Raw genomic sequence first — 23,183 nt, 5'->3', positions numbered from 1 at the left:
ACTGTCATTCAGCTACAGCACTGAACAAAGGCAAAAGGCAACGAAAGATCGAAAATGCAAAAGAATTTCAAATAAAAATTTCACTGTAACAACAATACTAGTCATAATTCGTAAAATTCAATCAGTGCCGATGACGCTTACCCTGTCGCGCGGAATTTTCGCTAACGTTCAATTTGCTGTCCGCGGTGTAATTAGGCTAATAAGAACGCGCGCTCTCCGCGGATACGTTGCGCCGCTGTTTGCCCAACCAGACGACCTGGCCAAGTGACAGAATACACGTTGCCGCGCGTTTTGATTCACAGAGGAGGACTTGATGCACGGGGGTGGTGCGGGTATTGGAGGGGGTTCTATGGTCGGACAGAACTCAATATTTGGGTGCTCGGCTGCAGGACACAGCGGGGTCAACCAGCTCGGCGGTGTTTACGTCAATGGCCGACCATTGCCAGACTCCACCAGGCAGAAGATCGTCGAACTGGCCCACAGTGGCGCTAGGCCCTGCGACATCTCGCGCATACTGCAAGTCAGCAACGGTTGCGTCTCCAAGATCCTCGGAAGGTTATATCCAGGAACACTGTACGCGGAATACAAGCCGCACGTTTCGCTATCAACCGAAAAATCGCTTTCCCTGTCCAGGTACTACGAGACCGGCTCGATCAAGCCGCGCGCAATCGGCGGCAGCAAGCCCCGCGTCGCTACTACACCGGTGGTCAACAAGATCGCCGACTACAAGCGGGAGTGCCCTTCGATCTTCGCCTGGGAGATACGCGACAGACTGCTGCAGGAGGGCGTCTGCAATAACGACAACATACCTAGCGTGAGTACACTTTTCTTTAGCGTTGATCGTTTACTTTTCAGTTAAACGAGGTCTTCACGCGTTGTAAGGGATTACAGATGTTAGCTAGTATCTTGGATAAGCTTTGTTTTAGATACCTATCTACGTGTTTCTTCTGTTCGATGAACATACATATCTTTCCTTAAAGCGACATTTAGTTAAATCACGATAATTCTGAGCCTTAGAGGATCTCCCGAAAAATTAACAGAACTCTATTAGTTTTCGATAGCGGAAGTAGAAGTTACTTTGCTAGCTATGACTTGTAATCACTTACTATATAGAAACAGAACAACTGCAGTTACAAATTACAAACTCAAACGATTCGCGAATCAATTTCTCACAGAGCAGTAGCAGTGTCTCTTTTCCAAAGTTCAGCGTACACTTCAAAGGAGCATCCTAGATGTTATCATACTCTGCGCGAATGCTAAAAGTGACTGTCCAATCTCGAAATGAGGACCCGGACAAACCGTGTGGAGACTGCAGTGGCTCGATATCGTCGAACATTCCAGTCATTCCAGTTCGCAATTAGCAAATGACCGGCGGTTGAACCGGGCAAAGAAAAGCGCAATGACTCCGCAGGAGTGCTCCGCGCCAGCCACGGAGCCGCGCGGGTCCTCTTCATCCAGGGATACCCTGGACCCGCTTTGTATGTGGCGGCGGTTTATCAGGGTGCGCACCCGGTCGGTACTTACCCGTCGGATCTGGCCACTCGACCCTAATCAAAGTCTCGTCAATGCGATCGCCTGGGAGGGGTAATCGGTCCATTACGCGGACCTCGTATTGTCCACCCTCCGCTGATCGCCCCCCTCCTGCGATTCCGAAGAATCCTCTCCCGATCGTCCGTCTTCCAAACATCCTTCCCACCCTTACATCGATATTCGACCCCTCGAACGGTTCCGCTTGTTCGATCGCCGGGAAATGAGCCTCTTTTTTCTTTTTTAATCGGAGCTCGGTTTGCTAAAAGTTGATTCAAGCTGGTTTTTCTTGAGCACCCCGCCTCTTCTTTTCGCTGTTTAATGCTGGAACTTCGTGATCTGTTGAACCACTGCTTTCAAGATCCTTTGGTCTACGGTTGGTGAATTTGTAGGAGCGACTTCCTTGAAATTCTTATTAATCTATTCACTCGAGACACGGAGTTGACTCGTTCTTTGTTGACGTCTATATGCTACAGATTTGTTTGTTTCTTCTATGCACTTGCACGAGAAATCTTCATATTTCTGATACTTCAGGTAAATCGGCTGGACGGATTTAGAAAATTTGATTTAACCGAAGAGTTTGATCGAAAGAAGAAACTGAGAACTAGTTAAATCGATTACTTAGTTCCCTTCTAACTCTTCTAACAATGAAGCCTATCCTCTAAATTAGAATTCAAGCAAAGTTCGTATATTCAAATTTACATAGAATAACACACGATTGTTCAAAAATCTGAAAACAGTAGCTCCTTACAAAATTTCTCTCGTAAGTTCAAATTCCCTTGAACGTTAAAGATTCTGTTAAATTTCCGTTCGAATAGGCTATCAAGAAACTCGCCGCGGTTGTTCTTGAAACGATACAGTTGCCCAGGCAAGAATAAATTCTTGGCAATCAGATAATGTCCCGGCGCGGACCGCGTCACGGCCGAAAGGTCCCTCAGACCTGGTTCTATCGAAAACACTCTGTCTCTGGTGCCGCCAGCATCAGCCCCTCCGATCGTGTCTGTCAGGAATATCGAAGAGGATGGCACGCGCACGAGTCGTTATCCGACGGCTGGTCGAGGAACCACTCGCTTTGCCGGTTCTCTCGCCCATCTCTCTCCCTCCGGCCGTCTCCCTCTCACGGTGTTCGGAACAGAAGTAGGGAGGGTGATCAATCAGCCGGTGCTACGCACACAGTTTCATCCCTCTATCGATAGCATCCGCCGGGTTCGAAAAGAAACGCCGATCGAAACGTTTCAGCTTTTAACTCGAAATCGTTATAATGATCACCATGGACCGGTGTACGCGCGTACCCGGGGACTGGTAACAGCAAAGAGGATCGTGATAGGATTGTCTGTTGTCTGCTGGATTGGATGTGGACGGGGAAGGCGGGGAAGAGATGCAACGGGCCGGGGCTCGATTGTAGCGCCGACGGTCTTCATCGGTCGATCGGTTTTTGCGGTCTTTTGATCCCCACGATGAAAATGTCCCCTGTTTGTAACCGGCCGTATCTGTTGCGTTCGCGGTTATACAGAATCACCAGGGGGGCTGGGGTTATACTCGATTTGTTTTAGCGTCTGTTGTTCTTTCGTCACTGCCGGCTATTTGCAGCTTCTTTGAACGGTGCGGTAACTTCCGGATCATAGCCGAGCATTTTCTGTTGGTCATTTTCACATTGCTGGGATATTGCCGCGATACGTGCGCTCTTATATTTCTTGATGTCGGTTTTCTGTTATTGTCCGATGGGCAGCATAAAAATGAATGGGGATTTGTATCGTTCCATCTACCGAATACGAACTGTGAAATCGTAAAATATCTTTATTTCCTCTTAACGTTGACCAAATTGCATCTTAGACGAACAAACCGAAATGTACACGATAATGCGCTTTATTGTTCAGTAAGTCTAACACGATGAACATTCGAATAGAGGCACGGAAGCTCAGAAAACAAAAAAGATATCCTCTTCAACGAAGCGGCCAATAAAACCGTCTGGCGCACGCGTAGCGTAAAACCCCCGGAAACGGAAGAAACGTTATTACCATTGTCGCCGAGGATCGTTTTCTAGAAGATTAGCCGAAGGCTGAGAGTCGCACAAGAAAGTTGAGAGCGCGGGTAAAAATCGAGTCGCGACTCCGCCCTTGGTTCTTCCGAGCAACGGCGGGGGGAGGTTAATTTCCTCGTGGTCCCAGTTCCGGGCGAGAGGGTGTACCCGCTTCTCCGGCGAAGAGCCGGCAGATCGATCGTTGTCCGGGGTATCTTCGATCGGTCGGTCGGTCGGTCGGTCGGATGACGACGATTGTCTCCGGGAACGGCAACGACGTTAACGGTAATGATAGCAATGACGATGATGGCGGTGGGTAGCGTGTCGGGGCTGTTGCGGTGGGTACATATCGTGCGGCTGGAATGGGGTGCGACGGGGGTTAGCCGGCGACGAGCGGATGGTAGAGCGGGTAGAATCAGGGTGAATGGGATCAGTTAAGCGTGTTGCACAATTATTCGTGTCCGGTCGCGCGTGTAATGGTCTGCATCGGCGCTGCGGCTGTTGTGCGGCGAGAGCCGAGTGGAGCGGAGCGTAGAACAGGCCAGGTTGCTTGGCTCGATGATGGAAAGCAGGCTAGGCTCGGGGCAGGCAGGCTTGGCCGGTCCGCGCCGCAGTTAGTCTGGAAGCGTCCTTTCCGGCAGCCCGTCCCGCCATTATTTCGCCGGGATCGAGACGAATTTCGCGATACCGAACTTTCCATGTTCCTCCGTCCCCCGTCCGCCCCCGGGCCCGCGCCACCCGCCCATTCTCCTCGAATTGATTCCAGTTAAGGAACGCAGCCCCGTGGATTGCATTTGTTTGGAACTGTTCCGTGTAACTGCCACGGCAATTTCCTAAGGAACTGCTGCGCCGGTGCAGCGAATTCGGCTCCGATCGAATGGAAAATTCGAGATTTGTTCCCCTTCGATTCCGACTGATTATCCCTGTACCGTTGATAACCGTACCGCTCTCCTCCAGTCCGTAGCGACCGCTGCGTTTCCCTGTTACGTAAAGATTCTGTTGCCACGTCGATCGCGGAGCGTTTGTTTCGCTTATTATGAAGCGTCACTCGAAACCTCTCCTCGCGGGCACTCGGGGCTCCTCCCCATTCAGGGCGCAGGCGAAAACAGAGAGGCCCGATTGAATTTATCGGCTTTCATTCGGCGTAATAACGCGGACCCCTCTCGAGCGAGTTCTTGACCCGCCGCGCCGCTCCGCGGCGTACGCAGCCACTCGAACCCAACAACGTCGTTGGCACCCGACAGGGTACCAGCCATTATTCCATCGGTCTTAAGTCGAGCCACGCGAGAAGGATCGGCTTTGCACTCGTGTACTACCTCTGTCTTCCTCGCCCTTTCCCACCTCTGTTGCCCGTGCTCTCTTTCTCCCGTCGAACCTTTCAACGGAGCCCGTAATTAAGAAGCTTCGCTCGATATCCTCCATCCGCGCGCCGCTGGTTTGCCTCCATGGGAGCGCGGTTCGGCTATGTTCGACTTGGTGCACCGTCTACGTCGACGTCAGAGGGTGGCGCAGGCGAACAGGGGGTGGAGGCGAGCGTAGAACACCGAGACTATTATGTGCGCGACTCGAGAGCACAAGGCTCGCCCCCGTGGCTCGTTATAACTTTAGAGTTAGCCAGTGGTTCGGTCGCGGCTCACAAGGTGAAGAAGACCGTGGCTGCCGCTGGTTAGGGGAGCGAAGAGCCATGGAAACCGTTTTATGTAATAATAATTGGATGGCGGTGTCCTTTCATCTGGCACTCTCTTCCTCTCTGTCTCTCCCGCCCCCTCTCCCCCCCTCTCTCTTCCTCTTGCTTGCTTGCGCGCGGTGAACGCGTACGTCGAAAGAAAAAGGAAGGAGGACACTCTCGGCGGTTGGACGGGCCGGAGACAAACCGATGTAACGATAGAAGCGATTGTCAGCCGGTGGCCAGAGAAGCTCGATATTCTACAGAGAACCATCCGCGTAACACCCGCGATTGATCGTTTTTCACGAGCTCCTTCCGATCTTAATTAAGCGCGAGTGACGTGCGGAATTCACGGCAATCGATTAAGCGTTCCGCCTACCGGGACTATGGAAATTGTCTTCGCGTAGAAATCGGCGGAGGGTTTCTGAGTTTTTGAATTTCCACGAGTTGCTACAGAACTTTGCTTGTGTTGACCATATTTCATCGAAGTGTGCTTTTAATTTATAAATACCATTGCATCACCGATTCACAATTTTCTTCTAATAATGAAAGAGTTATAAAATCATTGTGGTGTACTTTTGTTAAGCGGAAAAGTATCTCGAGTTTTACAGTGATTGTCGGTATACGAATACGGTAGTTTTTCAGTCGTAATTTTCGTTTCGATGATTCAAAGATTGATGATCCTGTTAGCTATTGCCATCAGAAGCGTAAAAGTTTCACAACACTGTAATAATGCGGTTTATTTAACATTCATTCATCATACCGTTCGTTCCCCTGTCCACAGGTATCGTCCATCAACAGGGTGCTGAGGAACCTGGCCTCGCAGAAAGAGCAACAGGCGGCAGCGGTGCAAGCGCATCAGGGTGCCGAGAGTGTCTACGATAAGCTTCGGATGTTCAATGGCCAGGCTGCAGGTTGGCCACCGGCGTGGTATTCCGCTACGCCCTCTCATCATCCCTTGGCCACTGGAATTCCAACAGCGGCAACCCCTGGTTCTGGCCAGTCGCTGCTACCCGGCAGCCAACTTCATGGACGCGACGACTCCTTGCTGAAACGCAGCGGTGAGTTTCGGTTATTTGAATCTTGTGCGACAATTTCGTACCAATTATATTAGTTCCAGTTTGTTTGATAATATTAACCTTTCGCACTCGAATGTCTCTTCACTGCAAACATTTCTAATTTTCTGATGAAGTACGCATGACAGTACGCATGACAGTACGCAAATCAGAGAACAAAGTTATTTGCTGAAATGCTTCGTGTTAATGTATTATACAGAATTTAATGTTGAATATCAAAGTTCGGAGTTTTTGCGCGATTAAACGCGATTGAAGATCACCTAATGCTTCTTGATTTTTATAAACTTCAATTCTAGTGTCTTTGAATGCTGTACTTTTGAAAACTCTCTTTCATCTGTCGCTAATGAGTTACGGTTTATCATTAAATATTTTGTTCATTCGTAAAACGTAATATACTTATTTCCAATTAGCTTCTATTCAATCTACACAATAAAGTTTTAATTCTTCGCTCAGAAAATATCAGGATATCGAAAATTCATGAGTTTCCGAAATAACGTTTCCAATAGCTGTCAGGCGTTCATGTTAACATTTTATAACTCTCTCGCGATTTAGTATTTAGTATACTCCCGCGACGAAAATCCTATTGATTCAACAGTTCCCACTCGCCAAAAACGAATCTCGCCGCGTCCGTCCGCCATAATTTTCGTAATCTGCTTATCGACCGCGGTCACGTACGGAATTGTCATCAGCGCGACAATTCCGAGGCGGGATCTGGACCGCAGCCCGACCGGTTAACGTGATCCTATTAGAAGAGACGTTTCGACCCACGACCGCCAGGTATTCCTTTCTTCGGCTACGAACTGGCTGGGCCGAATGGTCGCGCACCGTGGCGGAATTAAATCGTCACAATGCCGAGGTTCGCTGAAGGCCTCGTGTAAGAACGCGGTGAGAATGTGCGCGCGTACAGACAGATTATAATGCCTCGGGGGCGCTCCCTTGACTTTTACCTTCTTTCGTGCATTGTGCCGCGCCGCTTGCACGCGGGAGAAGTGGATCAACTATTGAGACCGGATTCCTCAATAGCGTTTGTCTGATTGTATAGCTCTTCGAACGCGTAAAAGCGAAAGGGACCTCTGAAGTACGTGCCACGAACGGCAACAATTCCGTTAATGGAGCTTACGAATGATAAAACGCGGTTCGTCGACATATCTCTTCGTGGAACGATGCGACCTCGATGGGAAATGTTTGACTTACAATTGATTTTTAACAAATGCAAAGTTTGCTGTCGTTCGTTTAACGATGAGGGAATTTGGACCACTTTATTAGTAGGGAGTTTCGTGTTCCTCTTTTGTTGAAGGGACTTCCCAGTTTCTTATTGAGGACTTTGTAGAAGGGTTATTACGTAAGGAGAAGATAAAGCATTATGTCAGTTACAGTTGAATGGAAGAATTGCGTAATCGAATTTGAAAATATATGAAATGTATGAGTTGAAGAAAATAGCTTTGGAGCGTTTCTGTTTGTTTCACTGAAAGATGGACGAGATAACGTAATAAATATTTTCTCGTTAATTTGCCTTTAAGAATCGAGAATATTAGAAATGATCTTGATCTCTGGATCAGTGATGTGCGTATGTGTGTCGGAAGTAGAAGATCTGAATTCGAAATGAACCATTAATTTGAGTAATAATTCATTCAATGTACAATGCTTCGCGCGAGGAGACATTAATATTAATATTCCATAATAAATATGCTAAACACTACCCACATTTCCTCTCACATACACACGATTTGTACTGTTCACAAGATTACAGACACAGACTTCACAAATCTGCAAAATTGCTTTACTCACCGATAACCAGCGCACATGATTACCTAAAAAATCCATAAATATATTACAAAAAACTCCGACACTGTCTGCGCTACCCTTTCCATCCCCGTACAAGCCTACAGCAAACATCGTCAAAACTATTCGCGATCGATCTACGTATATCAAATCCCCGGATTAGAAACAAATTCGAAGAAGAACTCACTCGTGAAGACCAACACGAAGCCGCACGGTTGACAAACAGGCCGTGCCGGTTTCGGGAAACCGTTCGCGCCGGTTTATCATCGGAAGCGACGCCGTCGAGGCGTGCGGATCCCATTTCTTCCCCGATCGGCGATGCGTCGTCACCTAGAAAATTAAAGCCAGGCGATCGCCGGGCCTGGAACGGACCAGCCCGAAATCGTCGGTCGTTACGCGCCAGTGTGGGTGTTCGCGAGGAGAGAAAAGATAGGGAATCGGTGGAGGAGGAGGAAACGAGGGAGGAAGAGAGATATTCCGGGGGATGGTTTCGGCCGTGAGGGACGAAACGGTGCCTGCCGGGTGGTGTATGTTTGAGGGTGGCGGTATTTCGAATCCGCAGAAGGGTACCTAGGGTGGAAAGAGCGAATAAGAGAGTGACAGAGAGACAGGGAGGCACCGAGTGAGAGAGGGGTGAGAGGAAAAGAGTGAGTAGCAGAAAGAGAGACAGGGATGAGGAGAGAGAGAGAGAGAGAGAGAGAGAGAGGAAAAGAGGGGAGGAGGGATGAGCGAGAGATTTCGTAGGGTTGAGGAGGAGGGTGTGGGATGCGCGAGAGATGAGCGAACGAGAAAGCGAGCAGCTGACGAGCGGACGATATATAGGTACACCTAGAAAATACATATATACCGTAAGGGCGAATATATAGGTACGCGTGGAGTACGGAGGGACGGACACGGACAGAGGGAAAGGGAAATGGCAGGAAGGTATCGGGAGGGATGGAAAGAGGCGAGGGTTCGGTGCGCGGAGGCGGAAAGTAATCGCGGCTCACCGGGAACTGACGACGGCCACCGCGACTCTCCCTTCCTCTCTCTCTCTTTCTCTCTTTTCTCGGTGTATCTCTCTTTTTCCGTATCTCCCTTTCGCTGTCTATCTCTTTCTGCTCTGGCACGCTGTCTTTCTCGCTCTGTTGCTCTCTCTCTCTCTCTCTATCTCTATCTATCTATCTATCTATCTATCTTTCTCTTGTATTCACTCACCTACTCGCTCTTTCGGCCCCTCTTTTCCTCTTCCTCTCTCTTTCTCCCTGGACGCACGCACCAACACGAAACGCGAACTCTACGGGAACCTAGGCCACGATCCTGGACTTCTCGGTGTCGAGGAATCCTGAGGACGTTAGTCCGCGTCGCTTGCCGCGAAATCACTGGAACGATACTACGGGCGAGACCGTTCTTAATTGGATCGCTCTCCCGGACGCGACCGTTGGAAAGTTCGAATGGCAGCGGATGCCCGGTGGATCGTCCGAAATTTTCTTCACGTCCGCGCCCCGTGTTGCGTTTCTGTTCGAGTTTTTCTGTGGATACATTCGATGATGGAATATAAATGTGGCTGGATTTGTTCCTTGTTTCGTGGGGTGTGTACGCTTCGCGAAAGTTTGGGGAAGCGGGCTGAGGAATTGATTCGATGGATTTCTGTTTGCTGTTCTCACGTTCTGGGGAAATTGTTGTGCGATATTAGAGATATGTTTTGTGGAAATGCGAAAGCGTTATTGGTTGTAGTATTGTTGAGGATGACTCGAAGGAATTTGATTTTTCAGCGGGATGTCGGTTTGTCAGATGCGATAATACCAGGGCATTCTAATTTGTTTTCAGACACCGGCTCCTTGTTGTCGCATCAGCAGGAGACGACGTCTGATGGCAACTCGGAGCACAATTCCTCCGGCGACGAAGATTCGCAGGTGCGGCTGAGGTTAAAGCGGAAGCTGCAACGCAACCGGACGTCCTTCTCCAACGAACAGATCGACAGTCTCGAGAAAGGTTAGTAGTCGAACATTACGTCGAACCGTTACGATCCCAAGAAAGTAGTCCTCGATTCGTTTCATCGAAAACCGAGAATAACGAATCAGAAACGAACTTACAGTAAAAAATAAAACATTTGTGAATTTGCTTGTTTCTGAACAGTAATCTAAAATGAACGTCTTGAAATTTACGAACCTCCCCATATATCGATATTAAAATCGCATCCAACCTCTGCACCCCATGTAAATGTCATTCCCAAAATAAAACGGAAGATTCCAGCCCTTAAACAGTAACGACATAAACATCCGTCGATCCAGCAGCGTGTTACACGTGCGTTACACCGGGCTGGTACAAGTAAATTACTGCTTTCCACGGATATCCAGTTTTCCCAAGCATCCGTACACATGCGCATGCGTTGTAACGGGTTTAATTGCATCCGCGGCCATTCAAGTCGGCCCGGGGCTTTCCGAGTATCGTCGATAATAATTATCCTTTTAATCTTGTCTCGTGGTGATTCGAAATTATGCGCGATTAATAATATAGTGTACACATCCAACACGTTCACGTATACGTTGCGTATACGTGTCTGTGCGCGTGGGTGAGAGAAAGAGGGAGAGATCGTGTGTCGCTAACGGATCCACGGAAGGAAGCACGTTTAATAACGAGCACTTGTTGCAAACTGGTTTCGTTTTAGAATTCGAGCGGACACATTACCCGGACGTGTTTGCACGGGAGCGTCTCGCCGAGAAGATTGGATTGCCTGAGGCACGTATCCAGGTGAGTGTGAATGTGCGAATGCGGCGTGTGCTTCCTCTTTCTCGTTCGCTCCAGCCAACCCCTTTTTCTCCCCCGCAACCCTTTCTCCTCGCAGCTTTTCCTTCTTTTCGTCCCCTTTTCCCCTTTCGCCTCATCTCGTCTTCTCCGCGCAGCCCCGAGCTTCTCCGCGATGGTCTCTTTCTCCGTTTTCCACGACGTCTTCCACCGCCTCTCCTTTATCTCGAGGAGGGCGGCCGGCGAGCGCGACGACGCCCTTTCATTAAGCGGCCTAAACGCGCTACCATGCTGCCGCTGGGACATTAAACACCACCGACGAATCCACGAGTTACCCGGGATTTTATCTTCCCGGTTCTCTCTTTATTCGCTGCTTTCCTCGCGCGACTTAATTTCCGTTGCGGCCGCCTTGACGCGTCCCGGGTTGATTAAGATCGACTCCGCTTTTGAACGGCGCGGTACTGGGGAAAGGGGAACAGATAGCGGCCGCTTTTCAGTGGATTTTGTTTTTATAAAGGTTGCTTCTGGGTAATGTTAATTAGCGTTAATCACCTGTTCTCGTCCGTTTCGTTTGGTTTCATTTAAAGTTGGTCGAAAGTTGTGTACGATTGGATTTTGTGGCGGGAATTCGAGTGTGATGACGTTGAATGTAGTAATTGTCAGTGGGATATTATGAGGATTCCATTTTTGAAAGATGAATGAGACAAAACGTCGGAAATGCACAAATATTTGTTGTTAGGACAACCGTATCAGAAATTTACCACTGAATACACCAAACATTCGAAGAAGCTATATATTCTCTAATCTTCAATCAAAGTTACGATGCCGCATTTATTAAAAATTCGCGATGGGGAAAGAAAAAATTTATCTAACAGCCTTCAAAGTCGCATATTCAGGAGCCTAGCCGCAGATTTCTACACGGGAAATCGAAAATGATCCGTTTCAGTCCGACGAAAAAAGGACGCAGCGGAGGAACGTACCGAAAGCGCGCGGTCGCCATTGCTCCGCGATCGTACGTACTCTCGATCCCGTCGCGTTCACATCGGCGGCATCACGTCCAAGCGGCTTGCGCTCGATGTATCGCAATTAATTAATATAACATGATTGTTCGAGCCGTGGGGGTGACGTACGGTTATATGAGCTAATATGTACGCAGCCTTATCGAACAATGTTTGGCCGCGCGGTACCGCTGGCTCACCCTGCGCCTCGACCCTCTTTGCTATCCGACCGGCCTCCCTCACCTGGCTCGAGGATAGGGGGTTGGCGGAAGAGGATGAGGAGGGTGGTGGTGGAGGACGAGGAGGTGGAAGGAGGGAGGGGGTGGTGAAGTGGCCGGCGGGCTTTCGCGTCGGTGGTAGTAACCGAGCGGTGAGCGTTATGTGGACATACAAACAGTGCAAGACCATGTTGACGCATGTTTTCAAGCCTCGTTGGCTGGTATTGATCTTGCTAAGTGCAGGAAACCGGGAGTGCCGGTGCGAGAGACGAACGAAGAAGAGCGAGAGAGAAAGAGAGAGAGAGAGAGAGAGAGAGAGAGAGAGAGAGAGCTAGAGAGAGGGACGTCGAAGTGCGCGCAAGAGAAACAGAGCAAGAGCTGGAGGACCTGAGAGAAAGAGAGAAAAATGAAGGGAAGAGAGCGACACGAAAGAGAGACAGAGAAAAAGAAAACAAGAGAAAGTTCGCGTAAGAGGAGAAAAAAGGGGGAGACAGAGAAAGGAGTGAGGAAGAGGTAAATAGAAAGAGGAAAAGAGGGTGAAGGGGGCGAAAAGGAATGATTCCACCGCCGGACCCGTTCGTCGGACCGGCCAACGAACAACGAACCAAGGAACGAACGGGTAGACAGGCGCAGGAGCAATGGGTGAAAGCGAAGCGAAGCGAGAACGCGGCGTGGCTGCGGCGTGGCAGGACATGGCGTGGCTTGGCTCGGCGTGGCGTGGACCTCACCACCGTGGCACGCTACGAAACGCCACAGAACCGACATATCCCGACCGAGCCGTGAGGGATCCAGCAGACGGCCTAAGAGGGTTCGAACGCAACCATGGCAACGTCGCGTCCCCAGGGAGGTTGCCCTCTGATTGGTTGTTCCTCGCTTTTCTACCTATACCTTGAACACTCTCGCACGAGTTTCGCCACGCCGCGCAACAACGCCGGCCCGATTATCATCCACGGCAATGGACGAATCAACCGTGCACGCGATGGCCGATACACTCCCAATACGTGGACATTAACGTTTCCGGGGCGACGCGCCGGTCGAAAAGCTGATGAAGTTTCTGTCTTTGGATTTGCTCCGGGGATGTTTGAATTGTTGGATCTTGAGAGAAAGGTGGGAGGTTAAGTACGGGAGTACCTTCCGACGAAATGTCTTTCCCTTTCGTGAATTGCTGAGGATTTACTGTGGGTACTTGATATGATTCTCCCAGTTTGTAACTGTCGGTTTTGAAAGTGGGATGTTGCTTACAGTTTTTGTAGCAAGTAATTATGATTTAGGTTGAGGGTATTGAAATGGGTTTCAATTAAAGCTACTGTGATATTTTTAATACTTGGATTCGAACGATACAATTGTTTTTTCAAACATTTTAACGTCATATGCGCAGAACTTTCTTGTTTTTCAGTTACGATGTCAATATTTTAACGTTAACGGCATCTTCACACACGATATATCCTTCTTCCCTCGTTTTCTGTAGATCGTAGGAGTTTCTATACTGTATTCCAAACCGCGGAAAGTATCCTCAGGACTCACGGAGTAAGCGAATCTCGAAAGCCCCTCTTTCGCCAGCCGGATCACCGAAATTCTCAAGTTTGTTGAATCACTGAACGCCGTTGAACTCAAAGTTTCTGATCCAAAGGAAAACCGCGGGTCGCCGGAACGTCCGAAAAATTCGTACGATCGGTGTCTGTTCAAAAATGCAGAAACGACGCGATCAACGATCGAAACTCGGGACAATCGAAATTAGAAAACTTCCAGTCGCTCGAAGCTCGAAGCTCGAAGAGCGCACGTCCCTGTATTGAGACGCTGACCGCCGAAGTTCCGAAGGATCTTCTTAAAATTCGCGTGCGACGCCATCTTCTAAACATTGCCAATCAAAGTAGAAGGCACCGTCCGGCGTAGGGGGACGGGCGTGTAGCCGGTTCGTGGAATTCCGAATGGATCGATTCAAACGAGTTTTCGGGGACGCGGTAGGACGAGTTTACGAGGAACGACGGTATTGGGCGAAAGGAGCTTGCTGCGGGCGAATGGTGGATATTCGCCGGTGGGGGTGCTAGAACGCGATTTGCCACGTCGCCGGCGAGATGAAATTTATTTTTTGATTCGATTTGAAGGCCGTCGGGTATGCGCTGTTCAAGATCAAGTTGCCCCGGCGCGTTACAAAATAATCTCGAATTTCCTTGATCGACTACGGCCCTCCATGCTAAATCTTTTAGTCTCTTTACCATCCACTTCTTATACCAAAAATTTCCGAAGTGTATTGAATTTTCGTCCATCGAATGATTTACGCGTGTCGTTCTAAGAAGGAATTAATAGAATATGTACAGTAGCATGTGAAACACATTTTTGATTCTATATAATTGATAGTTTTCAAGCGTACTTAAGCGCCGAAGTTTCGTAAACAATACTTCTTGTGATTTGTATTAACGCGGTACTGTGAAATAGTAGAATATCAAGTTACGGCTTCAAAAGAACTGGAAGTGTTCTGAAGTTGCTTCAATTTGGAATGACAGCACAATAGAAAATAATCGTGAATCGTGCTTGAAATTAAACAATTAGATTTCTGTCATCATCCATATCGATAATTACATGTTATTCGAGTTTTTAACAAAGTTTTCTGATTGAAAAAAGTGACGTTACGTTTATCAATCCTTTATTTTTAATGCCATTTCGTTCCCCATTTTCTCATTTTATCTGTAATCATCTTGCCATTCGCGTCACTCCCAACCGATAAAGAACCACGAAATAAAAATTAAACAGCGTAGGAACGGTAATAACGTTTTTCGATTGAAAACGGAACATGTTTCATTGAAATCGTATTAATATACAGGATGATCGGAAAATGAATGCGCAGACATTACCGGTAAAATCGAGGGGAAATAATGTCACCGGCTGCAATTCCGGCGAGCATTGTTGCCGGTCGTCATTCCTCGGTGTACGGTAATTAAAAAAGTTACGAGCCATTGTTGGTTATCGAATTTTTCTATCGTTGTTCTCATTATCGCACGACAGTTCGGCATTGCTGGGGCAGCGAAACAGCCGACGCAGCAATTGTCGACTATTACGCGCTAAAGCACGCCGTCCGCTCATAAATTGGGAAAACGAGGACGCCGCGTCTTTTTTTCCCTTTTCGTGCAAATGAATCGAACAATCGGCCCGTTGCATTACCGTGCGAGCGCCCGTTCTCGTAATTTCTCCTTTTTTTCCGCGGAAACACGCTCGAACACTGTCACAGAATTCAATGAATCTCGAAGGACGGACGCGCCGCGGAGAGGAAAAATTACAGTGTAATCCCGAGTTTGCGCCGACGAGTGCTCGGGGAAATCGACATATCGAAGGGAGAGAGAATCCTCTTATCGCGACGAGGTATCTTCGAAATCAGGAAATCCGTGGGAGCGCGACAAAGAACTTAAGCTCCGATTTGCTGGCCGAGGTTACTGATTATTATACACAACGAATCGTCTTCAGAAATCCTGCGAGAAGTCCTTAAGAAGAAATATGGAGATTCGGTCATTAATTATCTCCTAACTGCTTACCAATTGCAATCTAACTGCAACTGTCGCCTTAATTTCTGCTCACCCCGATTATACTATTGATGAACCAGTGATTTAAAATCGACGCATTGAGATATACTAATAGGATAACTCTAACTTATACTGTCAAACATCTATATTTTCAATTCTTTTTAACAGTGTATGAATATTGCACAGAGGTCTATTTAATTATTCACTTTCACAAATATATATTTTTCTCCGTTCGGTATCAAAGATATTCACGATGTGATAATTCCTTTAAAAAAACTGGACCATCCTCCCGATTTAGCCAATTGTAGTTCCCAAACATTCCCCGATTGACTCTCAAGCGTACAATTCAATCGTCCTCTATGTAGAAGAGAGCAGGTAGAAACATTCGGTTGATCAGAGGCGAAAAGACAGCGTCGTCCCGTCGCGGGCTGCATCGACCGACGCCCGCGTCGGCGAATAAATTCGAGTTGCAGGTATACGCGCGTATCCGGCGAGCGGAACTCCGCGGCGCAGCGCGACGAAAGAGAGAAAATATCTATGAACTGCGTAGCCGGGCGGCCGGGGTGAGGGGGCGCACGGCGAGAATAACTCAATTTCCCGTTCCGACAACTGCTCAATCACAATTAACAAACTGCAGAGGGGAGTCTCGTGCAAACTCTGCTGCGTATCCTCCGCGGGTAGAAAAAAGTATCTAGATTTCACGCTGTTGCGTGGGCGTGCGTCGGGCGAAAGGGAAAAACGGGGGTGGCGGCGTTGATAGGCGCCGGGGGAGGGGGACGGCGGAGAGACAGCGAACGAACGAGAAAGACTGTAAAAGAGGAACGTTGCGGAGCAGGGTGAGAGAGAATGGGGGAGATGGGGGGGAAAAATGAGAGGAGGCGGAGGGCAGCGACGGAGAATGAAAGTACAGGCGCGAGTGGAAAGGAGAATGAACGGGCGAGAGTGCGAGGATGGATAGGTGCGGATAATGCGAATACATCGCGCGGAGTGACGCCCTTATCGTGACAAAAGCACCGTCATTGCGTCGGTTGCAGGTGTGGTTCAGTAATCGCAGGGCGAAGTGGCGTCGAGAGGAGAAATTACGGAACCAAAGGAGAGCAGCCGTCGATCAGGTAGTCGGCGGTGGCAGCAGCGGGGGTAGCGGCAGCACGGCACCCCCAGCAGCAACCCCTGCCACACCACGGTTACCCTTAAACGCCGGATTCAACGCCATGTACTCGTCGATACCGCAGCCGATCGCTACGATGCCCGACACTTACAGGTAACCACATTTTTGCTATACGTTCCTTTGGACCTGGGGATTGAATGGCCTCGTCGTTGCGACGGTAGAATGATGAAGCGACATAAGGGGATTTATTTGAACTGTTAAACATATCGACTGGAAACATTGTGGGTTTATCACTAGTGTTTATTGTTGGGTATTTTAAGGGTTGTTCTGGAAAGGGAGGAAGGAATTATGTTGAGTCGTTTATAAATGTGAATGATATGGTTAACAATGGTATGGTGTTTCGGGAAAATCGTGTCGGAGATTCCTTGAAGATCTTCTCTAGAAATAGGAAACACTGTATTCGAGTAATTATGATCTTGCTCGAGCACGCACGATAGTAGCTTGGAGCTTGTTATCTAGAGTTATAGTTAAGTCTCGTACTATACGAGGCTATATAGTAACGGATAAATAATATATTTCCATGGTTGTTAATCGTTACTATAAGTCACAACTTAAGGTCTAAAAACACTTTTCAAGGTACACGCAATTTATTAACCTTTAACGCATAAATCAGACTTTGTTAAAACTGAAACATTCATTCAATCTAACATTCACGACCAAAGCCTTATGACCGTAGTACCTTCAATTAACGAAACTCAGAAAGATCTGGGAAAAGGTTTCAATAGAGAAACTCCGACACGAGCCAAAAGAAATCCCCGTCTTTACAGCAGCAAAGATAATTACTGTCAAAGAACCTCGGAAGGGTTGGACCGCTGTAAAAGTCGGCTATTGGGCTCTTAATGGTGGACAAGCTGGCGTAGGGCGAAAGATCCTTCCGGAATCTCGTGAAATCAACAGAGATTGGCCCTCTCCGGTTACCATTTCCTGACGCGGGATCCGTTTTCTCCTCGCAGCTCGATGTCAAGCAGCTTGGGCGGGTCAATGGGTGGAAGCTGTCTTCAGCAACGCGCCGAGGGATATCCAGCGTACGTGTTCCACGAGCCCCTTCACTCGTTGACGCAGTCTTACTCCCACGCACACAGCACTGCTGCGCACTCGCAACCCCATCGCGGCATCCCGACCTCTCATGGTGGAACCCCCACCACGCCGGGCGGACAGCCTACAGGACCAGGTGGTGCGCCCTACCAGCCGACGACCTCGACCGCGACTGGTGAGTTTCCGTTTAAGGATCGTTTTGTTTGTTCTTGCTGAATCTTCAAAGCCGTCTATCGGTACCCACTTCGCTGCACCGCTGCAGCACCCGCTAATCAAGGTCGCGGGCTGCGACCTGCCTCGCAGGCGGTTGTAGACGCCGTTCAGGCTTTCTCACGCTAGAGGACAGTTGCAACGAAAGTGGGGACCCGTAGTTTGATGAGCCTTAGAACTTGTTCTTAGAGGACAGCACGTTAATGTCGTCATTGTTTCGTTTGCAGTGATAGTTTCTAGTGATCGTTCGAATAAACACCATGGAAATCTGTGTCGGCGGTTGACAGATTTTTTAGTGATATCAAAGAAGAATTCCTGTGATAGCTTTCGACCGTATCGATTACCAAGTGACGATATTTTCGGTGATCAGTTGATTAATCCTTTTGGTGGATGGCGATTAATATGAAACCGCTTAATTCACATGTGTTCGTTAGACATTTTTGTTGATTATTTTGTCTTTTGCGATGTTGATCACTCTCGGACAACTCAATCTTGCACCGCACCTCTTTCGGCTTTTCTTAAAACGCTTAAAGTCAGTAGAAACTGCGAGCAATGGTCAGACGCGTTAGCCGATTTACCCAATGCCAGATTCAATGATGAAGCTCACAATTTTTTTCGCAGAAATTTGGTTTAATATAATGCTGCATTTCAGATTATTATCTTTTGGTGTATAGCGTTCATTATCAAGTATTCTGCACCTTTACGTCTCAGTTACAAATTTAGTCGAACGTCGCTATTATTTCACTGCAATTGCACGACACTTTACTTTTATCAAACAGCGCAAAGCATGGGAAGAGTATTATCCATGTAATCCGAGGTTATTTTAAAGAAATCGTGCCAATTGGAACCGATTTGCGCGGACGAAAGCTGTTTCTTGGCTCGTTAACCGCATCTTTATGGTCGCCGTCGCGACCATAAGCTTATAGTATCATCGTTACAGAAACGCGTCCAATTTTCCTTTATCATAATAATCTGCACTCAGTGTAAACGAAGCGTATCTGAATGTATTTATCTTCCTTCGCCGATCATTTCGAACGCAATGCTTTTCGTGTAAACTTTTAACTCTTGAACAAAAGAAGTAGATGCGGAATGATAAGCTCACGCTTCAGCTGTACCGTTTACTTTCGTCTTTAAAGGGGTTCTTTCGTTCCTGAAGACACTCCGTTTAAATAAAAAACACGGAGAGCAAAAAGTGCCACGATTCGTATCGCGCGTTCACGCTGTCCGACGCGTGTCGTCTGTGACGCTCTTTTCACTCAAACGTGTTCATTCTATACTATTGAAACTCTTAACTGATTACACACACTCAAGGATACAGAGCGCGCAACTGTGGACGGACCGTGAAAAAGGAAAACAACGCTTGTCATCGCGAGAACTGTATAGTTACCGTGGCAAACGACACGAGCGGAACTACGTATAATGGGCGTAAGAAAGTTTCTGCCGGTGGAAACGGTGGGAATATCTGATCAACGCAGAATATCACAAATAAATTTGCTGGAGCTTTATAATGCTGTTCTTCTCCACCTCGTGACTCGCAGAATATACAGACGTTGCAAACTAATTCGTTTTCATTGGTTTTGCAGTGATTGTAGAATAGCAGTAATATGACATTAGTTTGGGTGTCGTTTGAAATGATTTAGGAAAATTGTTTTCAATTCATTATCATTATTTCATGTATAAATCTAAGTCTTTATTTTCGTTATCAATTCCTTATGACAGATGATACGGTTGGAAAGAATTATCACCTTACACCTTACCATATCCTACTACCATTTTCAAGAGTGATTCTATTATTCCAGGACGCGTATATTGATAAAAGAAAATTTGCTCAGAACTTCACAAGAAATCCAAGAACTTCAACAAAAGGGAACAAAACTTTTTATCACGCTACCAATATATATTCCAAGTCTCCCCGACTGCACGTGTCTTTTCGTTCAATACTTCACACAGCGATGCATTGCAAGTTCAACGTTAAACTTAAGAATTTTCCTACCTCAAATCAAGTGCACATCATCTCTCGAGTACGAAACCTTCCTATTTTCGATCCGTTACACGTAACCGCATTAAAGAATAACAAATCAGTATCCAAAACGATATAAGAAACGATCAAACCCGACTACAAAGTCGTATTCCTCAGCCCAGCCGTCAACTAATAAACGAACTATAACATTCGTGGAACCCGCGAAAAGTTAGGTACGAGGGATGGGCGAGATTGGCGTACAGCACGTGGCTGGTTCGTCCGTGGAATTGTCAAAGGATTTTAAAACAAATCTCGCGTGGCGCCGGGAGGGCTGAATCGAAGAATGGTATGTTCGGTGGTTTTCCATCCCCTCCGACCGCGCGGACGTAGCCGCCGGTGGATTTTCCATTTTCCCGATTCGCACTTTCTCCATCTACTCGTTCCCGCTTCTTTCCACCTTCCTTTCTTCCCCGACCTTCCGTTCGGACCCCTCTCGTTTAACGAAAACTGTGGAAGGGTCGACCCATCGGGTACCTTATCCTCCATCTACGGCCCTCCTCTTCTTCCTCCTCCTGCACCCCTTTCCCCGAACTGTCTCCGTTCGTCCCGTAGTCAGGGTTGTTCTCACCGTCTCTGTCCCGCTGTCTCTTCCTCCCTTTAAGGTATACAGGGAGCGAACAGAGGATGTGGATGGGTTGGGTCTCGCCTCGGCTGGGCGAGCGCTCAATAACGTGCGAACCCAAAGGGGAGGAAACACGGGGGTGCGCGGCGTACCTACAGGAATGGAGTGGAACGCCGTAGAATGGTGGAATACTGCGGAACACGCGCCGCATTCCTTTTGTCTTTCCTCCCCGTCCGCTCTGGCTCGTTTACTCTCTTCCTTTCGCTGCTTCTCTCTCTCTCTCTCTCTCCCTCTCTTCTCTATCCCCCTCTCTATTCATCTATCGTTTTCATTCCCCCTTTCTCCCTCAGCCTCTCCTCGGCCGCGCGTTCCACGTTTCTCGCGCTTCTTACGTGCGGAACGAGCCGCAACTTATCCATCATAATCGTTTTACGTGCATGAGCGCTGGGGACTTTCACCGCGCTCGTTGCCGTCGCCGCCACCCGGCGATGTCCCGTCGTCGTTCCCATTGCCAAGTGTCCGCCTGTCGACCCCCGACGCGTATAGTTTTCACGAAGAACGCTCGCTGTTCGATCTCTCGACCGTTCCGTCGTGATTTATTCCGGTAATCCGTTCCGCGAAGTGAAACTCGAATGTTCCCGACCGCGCTATGTTTGCTGGTGAGAACGCTGGGTTTGGTCTTTTTCGGAGGTTCCTTTGTAAGAGGATGCTCGTTATTCTTCGGGTACCGTTTGAGCGTTTCGTACTGTCGAGTGGATTGATTTGTGTTTAAGTTAACGTTGAAGTATTGTTACATTAAACTAAATTCGAAAGAGTTCAGCTCCCTGTAGGATTTATTTTTTTGTTACTTGTATCAAGAAATTTTCATTTTATCTCAATTCCCGACATTCGAAGCCTCCAGAATTGTCTTAGAAAAGAAACTCCCGCTTACTCACTCTTATTTTACAGGAATCACGGTTTAGTATAATACGCCAACCGATGCCTCCTTTACCTGAAATATAGCTCCTTCGAACTAATCTATGTCTACGAATCAAGGAGTTCGCAAGGGAACCGCTGATGGTAAGAACAAAACGTTTTCCTTTGTTACAGGCGTGATATCGGCGGGCGTCTCGGTGCCAGTCCAGATCCCGTCTCAAACTCCAGACCTGACCGGCAACTACTGGCCGAGGCTCCAGTGATCCCAGCTCTTCGGGTTCCCGCCTGCGAGCCTGCTCGTGGGCCAGGAGAGCCCGCCGCCACCGACAGCCACCCCTGGTGCAGTGTCCCGGCCGCTTCTCGCGTCCCTCGGCATACCACCGCAGCCGACGCAACATCAGCCCCCGAACACGCCGGCTACCACTCCCGTGCACACCTCCGACACCAGTGAGTGAACGAACCGATCAATCCTCCCCGATCGTTCTCTTCCAGAGATGGTCCGTGGCGCGCGCGACGCTCGATCACCGTTCACCGCTGTCCGACGAATCGCTGACCCCGATCACTCGAACCGCGGAGGATGTATCGCGCGAAGACACCGGTGAAACTGTGGTCTGCCTGACGAGACGGGCCAATAAACGTGAACAAACGCGTGCGACAGCTAACTTAGGCTTAGCACAAGCGAGCGGTTCGCGAGGAAATGCGGCGACGATTGTTTCGGAGACATAAGACTTACGTCTTATGAAAAGAAGGACGAGAGGACTCTGTTTTCCCAAAACAATCGTCGTTGCGATATTTTCCCGCGAACTTCTGGCGTGCTTGTAGCCTTAGGGTACGTTTATACGCGAAGCTATGCTATAAGGGAATGTGTACTTTCGTTTTGAGTGGAAGGCGTATAAGTTGAAGCGTAGAGCTAGGTTCAGTTAATTGATCGACGATGCAAGCAGTTCCGCTGTAAACGTACCCTTCAGTGCAATAGAAGAGTCCGTATATGCCAGACAATTGCCATGGTTCGCTGTTGAATGATTTTGTATGTCTACTGCCTCGTCTCGTCGGACGGACTATAGGAAATAGAGGATCGTAGACTCAGGACAGTGTCCTCGGTCTCCGGCGGGACTAGGTACCGAAAGTTTGCTTCAGTGATGATTCTATGAGCTTTGTTTCGTTGGGAATTCGTTTTACTCGGTAGTGGTGTTGGTTTGCAAAGCTATCTGCATCTGTTTTCCGATGAGATTTGGAGAAGTGTTAATTTTATTTTAAGTTCGGCCAATGGAATTTTTGTTACAGTTCAGTAAGTTTTAGCTAGTTCGCGGATCGGTGGACGTTATTTTAAATTCAAGCAGGCCTGTCAGGTTCCGACGTTTTGTTTTGCAATTCGATGACGTGGAACTAAATCACGAATGTTTGTGCAAATGGATAGCGCGACACGCAGAACGGTTTTATTCGATCTTAACAAACTTTTTACCGTGTTATACTTTTAACATTATTGTACAGTACAATTCCATGAATATTTACAGTTCTACCGTATAAGGGAATAGATTAGAGCAGGAAATCGGGTTGAAGCAAACAGTCTGGTTATAGTTTTTGCTACAGCGTAGAACGGCAGGGTTCAAAGATTCTGTCTAGGGACCTGTTAAACGAGCGACGCAACAGGAGCCGAAAAAAGGGTAACGAGTCTGCTTTAATTCGATTAATTAGCCCGGTTGGAAGCCTGCCAAATTTCGCCGACGACTGGCCACCGCTGACG

General features: G+C 48.1%; 1 protein-coding gene across 1 annotated transcript in view; it reads left to right on the top strand.

Moving 5' to 3' along the window:
- Positions 1 to 23,183, top strand: part of toy (paired box 6 protein twin of eyeless) — a 53,278-nt gene that overhangs the window by 24,166 nt on the left and 5,929 nt on the right. The window contains exons 3-10 of the mRNA XM_076371611.1: positions 303 to 555; positions 634 to 814; positions 5,998 to 6,274; positions 9,881 to 10,045; positions 10,722 to 10,804; positions 16,564 to 16,790; positions 17,651 to 17,907; positions 21,614 to 21,886. Of these exons, the coding sequence (XP_076227726.1) occupies positions 303 to 555; positions 634 to 814; positions 5,998 to 6,274; positions 9,881 to 10,045; positions 10,722 to 10,804; positions 16,564 to 16,790; positions 17,651 to 17,907; positions 21,614 to 21,702 (1,532 nt within the window). The 3' untranslated portion in view covers positions 21,703 to 21,886. The remainder of the gene's footprint in view (positions 1 to 302; positions 556 to 633; positions 815 to 5,997; positions 6,275 to 9,880; positions 10,046 to 10,721; positions 10,805 to 16,563; positions 16,791 to 17,650; positions 17,908 to 21,613; positions 21,887 to 23,183) is intronic.

Source organism: Nomia melanderi, chromosome 10, assembly GCF_051020985.1.
Source record: "Nomia melanderi isolate GNS246 chromosome 10, iyNomMela1, whole genome shotgun sequence".
NCBI lineage: Eukaryota > Metazoa > Arthropoda > Insecta > Hymenoptera > Halictidae > Nomia > Nomia melanderi.
This window is presented reverse-complemented; position numbering and strand designations above follow the sequence as displayed.